This window comes from Podarcis liolepis (assembly GCF_965112155.1).
Source record: "Podarcis liolepis genome assembly, chromosome: 3".
NCBI lineage: Eukaryota > Metazoa > Chordata > Lepidosauria > Squamata > Lacertidae > Podarcis > Podarcis liolepis.
This window is the reverse complement of record NC_139557.1, coordinates 66,253,623-66,268,712: the sequence shown is the minus strand read 5'-3', so window position 1 is coordinate 66,268,712 and position 15,090 is coordinate 66,253,623. Positions and strand designations below refer to the sequence as shown.

General features: G+C 43.6%; 1 protein-coding gene across 5 annotated transcripts in view; it reads right to left on the bottom strand.

Annotated features, from left to right (window-relative positions):
• Positions 1-11,937, bottom strand: part of STXBP5 (syntaxin binding protein 5) — a 122,738-nt gene extending 110,801 nt beyond the window's left edge. For 3 of the 5 annotated variants that reach the window (XM_083496259.1, XM_083496261.1, XM_083496260.1), the window contains exons 1-2: positions 10,352-11,937; positions 8,671-8,768 (exon numbers count right to left, since the gene is read on the bottom strand). In XM_083496259.1, coding sequence (XP_083352385.1) covers positions 8,671-8,768; positions 10,352-10,507 — 254 coding nt within the window. In that variant the 5' untranslated portion in view covers positions 10,508-11,937. The remainder of the gene's footprint in view (positions 1-8,670; positions 8,769-10,351) is intronic. The other 2 variants (XM_083496262.1, XM_083496263.1) reach the window with 1 other exon arrangement.
• Positions 11,938-15,090: the final 3,153 nt, after the last annotated feature.

The following is a 15,090-nucleotide window of genomic DNA, read 5'->3' as shown; positions in this document are numbered from 1 at the left end:
GGTAAATGTGTATTGGATTGCAGTCTAAAAGTGTAAAAAAAGGATAGACCGATGTGCTCCTCCTACGGCAATTAGGCAAACAGCTAAATACAAGGATGAATTGACATGTTACCTGAAGATGAATTTAAACTCACAAAAAGTATTGCAAGTATAGTGTACATCTGGTTAAGAAGTTAATTCGTTCTGGAGGTTTGTTCTTAACCTGAAACTGTTCTTAACCTGAAGCACCACTTTAGCTAATGGGGCCTCCTGCTGCCACTGCGCCGCCAGAGCATGATTTCTGTTCTCATCCTGAAGCAAAGTTCTTAACCCGAAGTACTATTTCTGGGTTAGCGGAGTCTGTAACCTGAAGCGTCAGTAACCTGAAGTGTCTGTAACTCGAGGTACCACTGTACAACTAAGGAAAATGTTTCCATTAGTATGGTTATTAAAACCCAATTTTAGTAACTAAATCAACTTGTACAAGGGTTTTTTTTTAAAATGGCTCACTTTATTAGCTATGCCAAAAAAAATGTGATCACCAGGACCATTCCCTGCGCATCCACACAAGGAAATGGATAACTCTTGCTCCCTTCCCCAGACTGGATTCAATTCAGAAAGCACATTTGAAGGTTTTCCCATTTAGGCTGCAATCCTAGTGTCACAAACCTGAGGGGAGTAAGCCTCACTGAAGTCAACAGGACTTACTTTTGAGTAAGCAATGTTAGGATTGTGCTGTTAACTGTTATGTGGCTGAGGCACTCCAGGCATATTGGCTACATAAGGGACAAGGAAAGTGGAAGCTTGCTGGGCTGGGATCAGGTGTGGTTGCCCAGACAATACACACCCACCTATGCAATTCCTATTTTTGGGGGGGGGGGACGGGGACGACAGCAGGGGTGTGGCACTCTTGCCAGGGGTCAGTGGCACACTAAACACACCAAGCAAAAATGTGGAACCCTCAAGTTACACTTAAGAAGCTCAGCATACAGAGTCATCATTTATGAAGCCAAAGTTCTAAGACCTAAAGCTGCTATGACACTTCTGGTGCCAAAACCTTGACAAGGGAGAAACTAGACTAAGGTCAGAAAACTGCTGAAATTAGAAAGCTAGAAATACAAGCCTGCTGTGAACAGACTATTAACAAACGTTTGCAGAAAACAGATTGCAATTTAAATAAAACTAACTTGCTTGAGGAAATGCTTATAGTTTCTTTTACACTATAAACAAAGAGATTTTAAATAAGCTTGATAAATACGCTAAGTTAACTGAGAGTGACGCAGCACAGAATTACAATACTGCATCACATGGAAACTAGAATAACATGAGCAATTACACATGATGTGTAGAAACATCTCCTGGACATATTAATTATCAAAGAAATACCACAATCAAACTCCCCAAACTAACGGTTAAAATATGGTTTCAGTCCCAGTAGGAAGCTTCTAAAACATAAGATCACCAAACCAATAAAAACTCAGTCAACTACCTGGGTGGAATTGAAAGCACTCCAGCACTATTATCCTTCTGAAGCAGCTGCTAAACCTCAACCATGGAAAATGGTCCACTAACATCTTGGCATTGCACTACTTGCATGGTGACCTGCATATGTGTATATTTATACCTATAATGGCATCATACTCAAGTTTAACCACAACAAGGACTGGAAAATATAAGAGCTCCCAAGCTTCCTCCAAAGGAAGACTGAACATGAAGAGCAAAGCTCAGATTCGAGTAAGACTGAAGTTAGAACATTGCATAGTGATAGCACCATAAAATAGCACCAAGCAGAAGAAATGTAGGGATACTCCTGTATAACTGAACAGAGTGGTGCCAGAAGGAGGTTGCACATTCTGCAATGACTTTAACCACAAGACAGAGTATGGGTCTGCTTTACCCTTGCAATAACAAAAAGAAAATGCCAGAACAAACCAAACAGATGTTTCAATTTATAAATAAAACACCTTTTTATGTAAAACATATGGCTACGTTCTACAAACTAAAATGAATAATTTGCTACCGGTCTGTTAAGTGTCACAAATCACCCTATTCTCAAGAACCAAAGCAGAATTCTGCATGTGAAAAAACTGATGATGATGTCTTCAGAATACGGTACCCACATTTCAGGTGTTATACTGAAAACTATTGAAGCTTACATTTAAAGGGCATTCAGAACAAAAATTGCTTGCTGTCTACTAAATAGGGACGGTCAAAAGAACATTTGCATCCAACTGTTGGAGTTGTTTACACCATTTTTGGGTTAGATGGTGGAGAGTGTCATGGTAGAGCAACTAAAGGTGTTCCTAGAGGAAAAAAATGCCTACATCCATTTCAAAGTATGTTCAGACCCAGATTCAGGACTGAATCAGCCTCAGTCATCCTCATGGATGATTGTTACTGGGATAAGGGTAGTGGGAGTGCAACCCTGCTTCTTCTACTCTATCTCTCAGTGGCTTTTGATACCACTGACTACGGTGGACCAAGTCCATGGGATAGATATTGCAGAGTCATGCTCTTTGGCCCCATAGCCACTATGTTATGGGGTCCCACAGGCACTATTTTCTCCCCAGTGCTATTCAGCAGCTATATAAATCTATTGGGAGTTTGGGGGCAAGGTGTCATCAGTATGTTGATGACACCCATCTTGCTTCTCAAGTTACATTGAAATCAGGAGAGGGTATGAAAGACCTGGACTGGTGCCTGGATGCAGTGGTGGACTGGATGAGGGCCAATAAACTGAATTATGGGAAGACAGGGTTTGTGGGTGAGTAGTTCCCAAATCTAGGAGACAACCCTGGATGGGTTGTCTCCTACCATCCATGGATACCAAACTTAAAACCATGGAGAGACCTGGTCTGAACAAAGACATTGGATTCTTATCTCATTATACATGACTAAGCCATTTTTCACCTTCTCACTCCTTGCCTTTTCCTGTAAGACCTATTGCAGTTGTTAAGAGTCGTCAACAGGCTCATCTCAGCTATCTGCCAATCTCCCATTCCCACCACCCTTCTGAGTAATACCCCTCCCCACCTTCTCACTATATAGAAGGATCTGGCAACTTCTGTTTCAGTGTATCTGAAGAAGTGTGCATGCACACGAAAGCTCATACCAAGAACTAACTTAGTTGGTCTTTAAGGTGCTACTGGAAGGAATTTTTTTATTTTGACTATGGCAGACCAACACGGCTACCTATCTGTAACTGGAACCCTGGATGGGGTTGCATTTTTCTCTCAGTCTCTTCTTTACCAGACTAAACATATCCAATTCCTTCGACTTTTCCTCATAAGGCTTTGTTTCCAGACCCCTACAAAGGACAGGCACCTAATGGTCAGGGGTGATGGGAATTGTAGTCCAGCAATACCTCATTAGCTTCCTCTGACCTAAAAGGTCTCTTTATGAGAAGGCACTTTGTCTTTCGTTTACTACAAAATTAGCATTCCTAGTTTTTCTCCCCCTCTATCAAATGACAAAACTAGGAAACATGTACTTGGATAGCATGCTACTATTTGCAGCTCACTCACTTACTCTTGAGTATTGGGTATATTCACAATTTTGTTAGTACAAACTAAGACATTTCTACTTTTGAGGTACTAGTCATACATAGGCTTACATTGGATAAGGTCTATTAAACCAGGGGTTTATTTATGAGGAAATATGCACAGGACTTATACATTTTAAAAATATACCAAATAGTACAATTATATCTATTAACGAAATTATAACTGATGTGCTATAGGCTCTTAAAGCGGTAGAATAATCTGATGGCTGTTATTTAAGTATTGCCTACATCTCATTTTTCCTCAAAATGTTGTTTTATTTGGAGGGCGTAGTTTTTTCTATGGTTTCAAATTTTTCAGAAATTTTGTGTCCCTAATGACAACCTAGATTACCTATCTATTAGCAGATAACTTACACAAAACCTGTGTCTGATTCATGGATTAGCGTTATTTCAAAATTGGAGGTTGTGAGTAGTTTCAGTCCAAAGAAACCAGAATCAGTAAGTGAAGAACAAACCTTAGCTACAGATAATGCTATGTTTGGTGCAAAAGAAATCACAACTTCCAGTTTGGATATAACACCACACCAAGGATTGTGGTTTGCTGCCCCTGCCTTCTAGTAAGGAGGAGCAGAACAGCTCAAAGAGGTGCCAGAAATCACCATTAACACCTACTTGTGCGCCCACCTGAGAGGTACCAGAACTGAGTTCCAGTGAGTTCCAGCTGAAAAAAAAAGCCCTCGCCACACTATTCATTTGCAGAAGACACTGAAATTCAAAGAAGATGGTAACACAAACCACTTGTGGTGTTGAAAAATCACCAAGCTAGTAAAACAGATGGCTAAAAAGAGATACTCTGGACATACTGCTTTATATACAATCTTCAAATTGCAGAGATCCACTGTTTATGAGGTTTTCAGTGCTGCAAGATACTGGATAGGAAGATCTCACAGGGAGATCTCAAATAACCTTTCTTTATAGGTGCAAAGGTTTCTAGCAATTAGTCAGTGCCTGAACGGATGACAAATATTATGAAGTTTCATCTCAGTTTCTATTAGCAAAATCAATTGATATTGCCACCTAGACATAATAAATATCCTCATACAAAATAGAATTTCTGGATTATAAAAGGGAAGTCAGGTGATGAAGGCTGATGGTGACTCAGAAGTGTAAAACATACAAGCACTATAAATGTGGGAAATTGGTGGTTGCCACACCGAAAGAAGACAAGCTAAGGGGCACATTACTCTTAGAAGTGACTGGAATAAACTTACTCTCATAAGGGAAAACAATAAATGGGAAAGGCTAATTGTACATTTTACTTGTGCTGTGAACTGACAAATTTTTTCAAATTGATTTTAGATCAAAGTACAAAATGCTTACATTTGATGCTAAATATGGTTTATGTACTCAATAATGCAAAGACATTTTTAGAAAAGCAATTAAGATTTGATACCACTTTGTCATATATATGCAAGCAAAGCATCCGAAAGAAACAAAAGCAGCTTGTAAGATTTGTTAATCTGTTATACCTATTGAAATTTTAAAAGGAGGTAAAGTCAGTTGAGTCCATTGTGCCAGAAGGTAAAGAGGAAGAGGTTAATATGGGGAGGGGATGGGAGTAGGTTTTTTGCTACAAACTCTAAGGAAATATTAAAGTTAAAAGTTGGCAGGGCGTTTACTTCCTTTAACATAGTTGTTAAAACAGAAATTTTCATTTTATTTGCAACTGTTAGTGTTCGCAAATGAAGTTGTTTTAGCAAATGAAGCGACACTTTCAAGAAAGTCATTATTTGTGAAGTGACAGTTCTGGGACTACAGGCTACTTACTACAACAGTGGCTGGATAGATGGTTGTGAAAACATTTGCACTAGGAATCTGAAGACTGGGAAGGTGCTGATAGCCCCCCTTTAGGTTAATGTAAGATGAATACAATTTCTCTTCCCTAGCTCCAAGACATTTCCCTGGACCAGAGGTCAGCAACCTCTTTCAGCCGTGGGCCGGTCCACCATCCCTCAGACCATGTGGTGGACCGGACTATATTTTGAAAAATACATATGAACAAATTCCTATGCCCCAGAGATGCATTTTTAATAAAAGCACACATTCTACTCATATAAAAAAAACCATGCAGGCCCTACAAATAACCCCAAGATGCATTTTAAAGAAAAGAACACATTCTACTCATGTAAAAACACCTTGATTCTGGGACAATCTGCGGGCCGGAATGAGGTGATTGGGCCACATCCGGCCCCCGGGCCTTAGGTTGCCTACCCCTGTCCTAGACTTTCAAGGCCTGCTGTACACACATGTTCCTTTGCATTACGAAGATGGGGAGGTAAACAAATAAATAAGAGGGCAATGAAGAAGGCAATAATCCAGATGACAATACCAAGCTGTGCTTATATGTTTCATCAGTTGTTTAGGGTGATTTGAAAAGTATGCTAGGGCACTCTCTCCATAATCCAAAACTTTTTTCAACAAATGTGACGGCAAAAGCATATAATATGTTATATATAAAATATAATGCTCACCAGCACAGTTCCAATGGACAGACTGATCATAGGTGCAAATTGCTAAAAGCGGCCTATGTCCATTGTTGTTGACAGTCAGTTCGACCATGAGTCTTTGTGGTTTCATCCAGTGCTGCAAGGTATTGTCATGAACAGTATTTGAAGACCAAGTCTGGGTAAAAGACACAGTGGTGGAGCTTTTACGAAGTCTATTGTTCTGTCCTGTTTTCTCCTCTAAGGAGTGATCTGTAGCAACTCACTCCCAACTATCAAATTGAATTGAGTCTTCATTCACTTTTTTGTAACATTCCAAGTTAAGTAACAGGAATCCCTTCTACGGGAAGCAATGCCAGAGGAAGGATATGCCTTAAAGAGCTTACTTCCTGTTTGTCTCACCCCATACTGAGCATCAGCCTCCACACATTGATCCATTCTCAATCTGGGTGGGTCAATACATGGAACCTGGTGTTCACCCTTGAAAATCAGCAATTAAAAAATAAACAACAGCCACACCTTGCTGACTCTGGCAACAGCTACTCTTTCAGCTAAGGAAAAGAAGCTACTGCTAAAATTCAGAAAGAAACTGCTTCACATTGTGAAATGTAAATGTTTTTTAAGATGTAAAAAGCCATATGCAGATTCAACACTGTGAATCTAAACTTGTAACTAAAAACAAAATAAGCAGTGCAAACAAAGACAAAAAACACCCACTTTTTAAAAACTATTCCTTCTATTAGATGGGCAGACAGATTCTATCAAAGCTTACTCAGAAGTAAATTTTGTGGCTAGTAAAAGCTTGTCTTTCCGGCAGAATTTTGTAAGAAAAAGACGTATGGCACACGCCTGCCCTAGCACTGCATGTGTCTTTAGGACAGGAATGGCCACCCTGTAGCTCTCAATATGTTGCTGAACTATGTCTTCCATAATTCTTAATAAGTGGCTATACTGGCTAGGACCAATTGGAGCTGTAGTTCAATAACATCTGGAAGGCCACAAGCTAACCGTTCCTACTTCAGAAACTACAACCCTTTATAGTCATTCCAAGCAACCAAATCATGAAACTATCATCACTTTTGAGTGTACAACCTGAAAATTCCTTTGCTATGGCCAATATGCCAGGAATAGACCAACAAATCTCATTTATTCAACCTCAGCCTGTGGCTCTAGAAGTCTTCCTGCCCAAGTACAACTCAGGACAGTAGCTGAAGTGAGGTCACATAAGGCCACCAGACCTCCAACAACACCCAAGGGGAATATAGTGCCCCATTCCTTTATTTCTACCTCTGACCATCAAAGCATACTGCATGTTGAATATACACTGAGTGACCTTAATGGAATTCTTTCATACGTTTGCTGGCTTTTTAAAAATAAAATATTTCTTTTCTTAATACCACTTACTCTCATTTAAGGGTGCACAGTATTGCAGCTTTTATCACAGGACATGCTGTTGCAGCAGAAGAGATTGTTACTCACTATTTACTATTTTTAAAAATTTACTCCAACCCATATTTATACCATAGTGAAAAGTTCTACTGATCAACCACCACCATATTAACAACTCTTTTCTACTAAACTCATATCTAATCCAGCTAGCATCCCTGCCACTCAAAATTGTTCCATAAGAGGGTATGCTATGCTGCTATGCATTGAATATGGGTTACTACCGTTATTATTCATTAAAGCTTTCCCTTAAAAAATGTGCATTTCATCAAAACTAGTAGCGAAGTCATAGTGCAGGCATAGGCAAACTCCGGCCCTCCAGATGTTTGGGACTACAATTCCCATCATCCCTAACTAACAGGACCAGTGGTCAGGGATGATGGGAATTGTAGTCCCGAACATCTGGAGGGCCGGCGTTTTCCTATGCCTGTCATATGCAAGGAGAGCCACTGTGCTGCTGTCCAGAAGTTGTTGGATGCAGCTCCAATCATCCCCAGTCACCATGACCAATGCCCAGGGATGAGGGAGCTGGAGATCATCACAATGGTTACCTGTGCCATATTGCATATGCAATTATTCAATGATTTTCTGAATCATTTCTATTTTCTCAAATTCAGGTATGAAAGATCTGGGCTTAATATTTGTTCATTTTGATTTTAAGGACACACATCAACACAAAACAATTTTTTCATTTACAGTAAAATTGTGTCTTACTTGTAAAGGAACACCTTGAAGTGATTTATCCGTGTAGCCAAATACATAGTGTTATCCCCCCCCCGCCCCATTTCAAATTCATTTCCAGTTACAATTTGTAAAATAATTATTGCTATACAGAATCCGTATATTCTACACTGAAAACATTATCTGTTGCTTTAAAGCAAGGAACGCTTACAGCAATAGAAGGGAGTGATAGACATAAGGGTCATATTTCCGGTTTACAAGATAAAAACTAACTTATCTGCATTAAGCACTGCTAAATAAACTAGACAGGCTGTTAGCTGGGATACTGCAAAAATAATCAGGATGGTTTCCCAGGAAAATAAAAGTACTGGTTCCACTGCTAGTACACGCACATCAGATAAACAGAAGTAAATGCAAAGGAACAGCAGCTTCTCCCCTCCCCCACTGAAATGCATACCTGACTTGCAGAGTGAATTGAGACACTAACTCCAGCACAGCACAGTAGGCAATGGCAATCTTCTTAGTAAGTTTCTTTTAAGAAATACAATAAAAGGATACAGCCTTAAAGCGCCAGTCTGAGTCCCGATGGCAAGTATCTTCTGAACAGGATCAAAAGCCAAGGCCGAAGGCTGATAGGGGAAACCATGGCGTACAGTCTGTCATGTCAGAGTGGTGAAGCAATGGTGCAACGGGCAGTAGAAGAAAAATAAAACAAAGAACAAATGAGAAAGAAGCAATGTCATTTTACTTTCACTTAATTAAAAGAACCACAAGTATATGAAAGAGCAGAATTATCTAAAAAAGGGTAAATAATTAATTCAAACCTCACTGAACATGGATATGCTAAAATGAAACCTTAATTCTATCCCTACTCATGTATATTTAAACAAAACAATCTACCCATTCACCTCTCACCTTTATTGTATTCCTAGCCTAATCTGCAATTCTTTCCATAAATAGCTGTGGTTAAGACATCTGAATTAGAATCAAGAGTCCCTGGGAAATGTGATGATGCAGCCAGTTCTGTAAATTAAATGACCACTAATTATTAAAATGGCTCTTCAGAGAGCCATCACTATTTCTCTGAAGCAGGCCCTGAATGACATAAGCTTGCCAGCCCAGGGTAGCTTTCAAAAAACTCTTACCCACACAGACACCCGCAACTAGAAATTGCAATAGCAGTCCCCTTCTTTGCAATATCTGAGCCAAATAAATTAAGGTGGAAAAAATACTTTCTATCACATTCCGTCTCAAATGCATGTCCCACATGCCTTATAATTACAAAAATAAATGTGCATCTCAGTTCAGCTTTTTGTGGCACTAAAATGTAGGGGGAAATCTGCAAATAAAAGTATACTTAAGTGAAATACATGTGTCACACCTGAATCATCAAATTAGGCTAGCTGGTGGGAAGTTGCAGGGGAAAGGGGGGGGGGATTACAACGCAGGTAACACTAAAAGTGTTTTAATCTTTAGGATCAACCCCCCCCCCCCCGTTGTTGTTTTTTAAGAGAAAGTGTTCAATACACAAACAAGTCAAACTACAGCAGCTTCGGCCACAGGTGTTGCAAAGGTAGAGATGAGCATAACATCCACATCATTTCTTATTTCAATTTGGCACAGCTGGTGAATTAAACTGCTGCATCATCCTTTTGGAATTTAGACCTCAACTGCATATACTGTGCTGTGTCTGGATAGAAATGTTACTAATTCATCCAACCAAGCACTCCATCCTAAAAATTTTAAAAGACTATTCCTCTATAATGAACTGATTGCGCTGAAGCTTGTTAAAATGCCTGTGCATGGAATGATGGGGAGAATTCGGTGCCAGGTCCCGTTATCCACCCCCCCTTTTTGTAACACTGATGAACACAACACTGATGAGCCCATTAGATGTTTCTCCTCCAGAGAGAGGCATCTCAAGATCCGCGAGTGCATTTTAGGAATACTGTAGCCTGAAACGCAAGCGGGTGAATTGTGGTTGGAGGGGAAAAGATGCTGCTAAATAAAAGCCTAGAGTCCATCATAGCATTGGCGTCATCGGCGTCGCCTCCCCCACCACCATAATTTTCGTATCAAAAAAGAAGAAGAGGAGGAAGATAGATGCAAATCGACAGCTTTGGAACTGGAAGCATCAAAGTCCAGAGGCTGCAGAGCCCATCATGGCTACATCATCGTCCTCCACCTCCCCCCCCCCCCTTTTCCTTCCCAACCGGCTGTTAACGGCTGCAGCATTCACCTTGCAGAGCTGGAAGTGCTCGGACTGTAGGGTCTCCTGGATGTCGTTCTCCCGGGTTGCAGGCGGCGGCTGCTGCGAGGAGGCGGCAGCCGAGGAGGAGGACGACGAGCCCGCCGTCAGGCCGTCCAGCACCTTCCTGATGTTAAATTTCCTCATGGTCTCTCCGGCGGCGCACCCTATTCTTCTCCCTCCTCCTCTCCCTCCTCCCCCTCGCCACCCGCCTCTTGCCGTGGCTCCTGCTCCCGCCTTATCACACGCACCTCAGGCAAAGCACAGCAGAAGCGAGCCGAGGAAGGGAAGAGGCAGGCAGGCAGGCGGGAGGGCAGGACGGCTGGTCCCGACGGGGTCGAAGCGGGGGGGGGGGGGCACCGAAACAGAAACGCCTCTTTCTCCCCTGCTCTCGCTCTCTCTCCCCCACCTTCCCCTTCATCCAACCATCCCCACCACCATGATGTGCATGGAGGGGACCGAGAGCCAGACGCAGAGGCGGAGGGGGCAGAGCACAGACACCCTCGCCAGGTAGGGAAAGGGAGTGGACCTGGCCGAGGAAGAGGAAGAGCCCGACAGGAAGGAAGGAGCACGGAGTAAATAAATATAGCGCGAGGTTAACGCAGCAGCAGCAGCGCTTCCTCCTCCAGACGCGCACGGAAGACACACATACACACACACTCTCTCAGGCAAGCGAAAGCCGGGAGACAGCGGCGGCGGCGGCTTCCCCCACCCTCCTTCTGCCGGGAATACTCGGAGCGCCTCCCGCCTCGCTTCTCCCTCCAAGGCTCCTCCTGGAAGGCCTCTCCCAGGCAGCCTCTTGCAGGTTTCGCCGTTCCCTGCCTCGCTGCGCCTCGCCGCCCAAGCCCTAATCCTGGGCCCTCTCTCCGCCACTGGCTTCAGGCCCGTCCCTTCCCCACGCACACACGACACGACACGCACACCCCCCTCGCTACTGCGCGCCTGTCAAGCGAGCGAGCCGAGCGCGCGTCTGCCTCGCCGCTTCTCTCTCTGCCGCCTTCTCCCCCCGCGCTCGTGCGGCTGCGAGCCACCAAGAAGTGACAGCGGCGGCAGCAGCAGCCTCAGCTTCCCACCCCTTTCCCCTCCTGCCAGTCGCGCATAGTGGGAGCAACTACAGCAGCCGCTGTCATCCCGCCATGTGCCCCCCGCTCCGCCGCCGCCTCCCTCCCCTTCTCTCTCTCTGCGCCCCTGACGCCGCTGCAAGTCCGCCCGCCCCGGACGCCGGCCTCCCCTCAGTGCGACTCCTGCCCCGGGAGCGTCACCTGAGGCGCTTCGCAGTGGTGGTGGCGGCGGCTGTGCCGCCGGCTGTCACACGCCCCCACAACCATCCTCTCGCAAAGGCTGCGCCGGGCTTCCGCTACCTCCTCCTCCCTTTCCCAGCCTCGATTCCCCTCCTCGCTCGACAAACACGGAAATTCAGCCCCCGCCGTGAGAAAACAGCGGCGGCAACGACGCTGCTACTGCTGCTGTCGCCGCCTTCCTTCTCCTCCTCCCTCCCCCACCCGCTCTCCACACGCCACCACTGTGGCAGCTGCCGCTGTTGCCTCCTTAAACTGCTGGTGGTGGCAAAGCCAGAGCGAGTAACGAGGAGCATGCGCGCTCAAAGGCCTCCAGCAGCACCCGGATGTCACTGCTTTCCCCCACCTTTCCCTCTTTATTTATTTATGCATCTCTCCCCCCCCTTTCCCCAAATTATTTATTGCTCCTTAGTGCCTGGTCGAGGTCGGTGCAAAGAAGGCCTTTAGGGCCGCAATCACTTACTCAGGGAGTAACACAGACACCCGCCCCCCTAACGTGCATGATTAGATCCAGCTGCACGTGTGGTGGGTTTGGCCCCACTCTCTCGCGCTAACTCTCCCTTCTGATGTGGCTTAAATAGCTACGGCTCCAGTCCTACGCACGTTACCTAAGAGTAAACCCCATGGAACGCAGCGGGACTTGTTTCCTAGCTGAAACGGCATAGGAGCGGGCTGTATCTTAACTGTTCAAAGAAGGGATTAGCAGCGCAGGGCCAGCTCGGAAACAAATCAGCTGGGGCAGCTATTCGTCTAAATCCCCCGCCCCCAGAGTCTGGGTCTGCTGATTCAGCACGTTCTCTTCCACGTCCGCCCACCGCCACTGCTATAGAGTAGTACGACGGCCCTTGGAGGTGATCTCCGCTGGTCCCTAGGAGAGCCCGGGGATCTGCTCCGTATTCTAAACTCCGCGCAGTAGTAGAGAGTGTAATCCCCTCTCCCCGTTGCTTTCCACACACGCCCCTCCTCCGCTTTCCACGCTTCTCCAGGTTTGAGGTGGCTCAAGCTGAACTGGAAGAAGTTTCCCGAGAGAAAAGCAAAAGAAGAGCGAATACAGTGGCGTTTTTTGCTTGCTCTCTAGAGTTTTATGATTGGGATAATGTATATCTGACATGAGAGGAGAGCGTCCTTCAGGATTCTGATTGTGGCGAGATACTCGTTTTGTAGAAGCGAAACAAGAGACAGTGGGGTTAAAGTCTTGGATGTGAACCCTTCCTCTAAACTTTGACAAAACACCTAAGTCTGAAGTAATGTGAGAGAACAGTTCTGCAGAGGCATACCTAGGATTCACCAGGTTGGCCCCCACCATAGGTGCAGTCCGAGGGGCGCCTTTGGCAGGTACACAAAGGATGGGAGGGCACCCCTCATTAAGGGCACAAAAGACTGGGCACTGATACAGCTCCTCACCAAGGGAATAAGGGAGCCTAGGTACACCTCTGCAGGTGTGTAACACTTGGTGCTTTGAAAAGAGCTACAGAAAATCCTGATAATGTTATTGTCACCCTACTGTGTTTCATCAGGCAATGCCGAATAACTGTTTGGTTCTGTTTCAGACCAAGCATGGATGCTAGTTATTGTTTTCTTCCCATAAATTTGTGTCCCACCACATATTAAGGCCAAAAGGTATTTAAAATACAGTGGTATCTCAGGTTACATACGCTTCAGGTTACAGACTCCGCTAACCCAGAAATAGTGCTTCAGGTTAAGAACTTTGCTTCAGGATGAGAACAGAAATTGTGCTCCGGCAGCACGACGGCAGCAGGAGGCCCCATTAGCTAAAGTGGTGCTTCAGGTTAAGAACAGTTTCAGGTTAAGAACGGACCTCCGGAACGAATTAAGTACTTAACCTGAGGTACAACTGTACAGATTTATAATGAAATGAAGTAGCAATTCATTTTTAAACCGTAAAGATTAAGCCTGAGTATTGAGGCTTGTTGCTATTATAAACAAGAACTACATTAGATATTTCAGTGGTGGTGATTCAAGGTTATTGCAAGACCTTTTCTTTGAATGGCAAAAACATCTCGAACACCCACAGAATCTCAGGGCATTTTCAGATGTGCCATTATGTGACCATCTGGGGGCGAGCCTGATTGAGCGTGGTGGGACTTATTTCTGAGTGAATGTGTATCGGGTCGGACTACATGAAACACATTTGAACCTCTCTGGATTTTTGTGCCATGTGTAGGTGCTGTTAATTTGGAATTTGAAAGAAACATCCAAACTACATTTTGGCACAGGGCATGTTATACACCAATTTGGAGCAAAGCTAGTTAAAGCTTCATGTGTGACAATGACCTCAATCTGTTGATGTGGCTAAGGATTACACTTCTGTCATTAAAACCTTTTTTTGTACCCTGGTGACTGAGGACATTTTGGCCACAATCCAAGACAGAATTACAGGCATGTAAACTAATATAAGCATGCTTAGCTCTTCATCCTAGTAAACTGTATTGTGGGTAGCATGTGCCTACCTGAGCTTCTAAGCAGTCCACTGCAATTTCTAGTCCCTTTTTAGAGAGGTGCATTTGGTAGCTTTCTAGGTTTTGGTGAATGCTGAAGATTCACCTCTTTACCCTGACATTTGACATCTGAGGTCTGTGCTTTCAGGACCTGCATTGTTCTCATCACTGTGATTTGTTTTAACTTTTTAATTCTGAATTTAAATCCTGCTGGTGAGGGGCAGGAATGAAATAATAATAATAATAATAATAATAATAATAATAATAATAATAATCGTCTTAGACTGTCTTGCCCCCCCCCCTTGCTAACTCTAGCCATGGCAAAGAAAGAAAGTGCCCTGCATCATTTTATTTTATTCACTGGCTACTAGCCATGATGGCTATGCTCTGCCTCTATAGGAGGGGAGAATGTTCCTGTTCTTGGGTTGTGCTTGAGAACATGAAGTTGGAGTAGATGGGCCATTTGGCCTGATCAAGCAGACTCTTCTTATGTTCTTATTTTACTTCTAGATAAAACATTTACATGCTGTATTTCCTTCCATGGTTCAAAGCGGCTTACAAAAATAGTAAAATATAACGCAATAAAAAACAGTACTGTACAATAGAAGCAGCTATAAAAGCCAGCAGTAAAACAGTTTAAAAGTTCCCTGTAAAGATCATGAAAGAAACAAGATAAAAGAAAAGGTGAGGAATGACTAGAAAAGCAAAGTAGTTACATATAACTATGGTAGTCAGCAATAACAATAGCCCAGCCTCTGAATGCCAAATGCCTTCCTAAGTAGGTGTTGTTACATTCATTCATTCATTTATATCCTGCCATTTCTCCAGACTCAGGGCAGTTTGCACAAATTAAAACTATACATACGGAAAGGTAAAATGCAATCAAATTATAATAGAATTTTTTTTAACACCCAAAGCTTTTAAAATACAGATGTTTAAAGCAGTGCTGCGCTATTTAAAGCCCTTTCCTTAC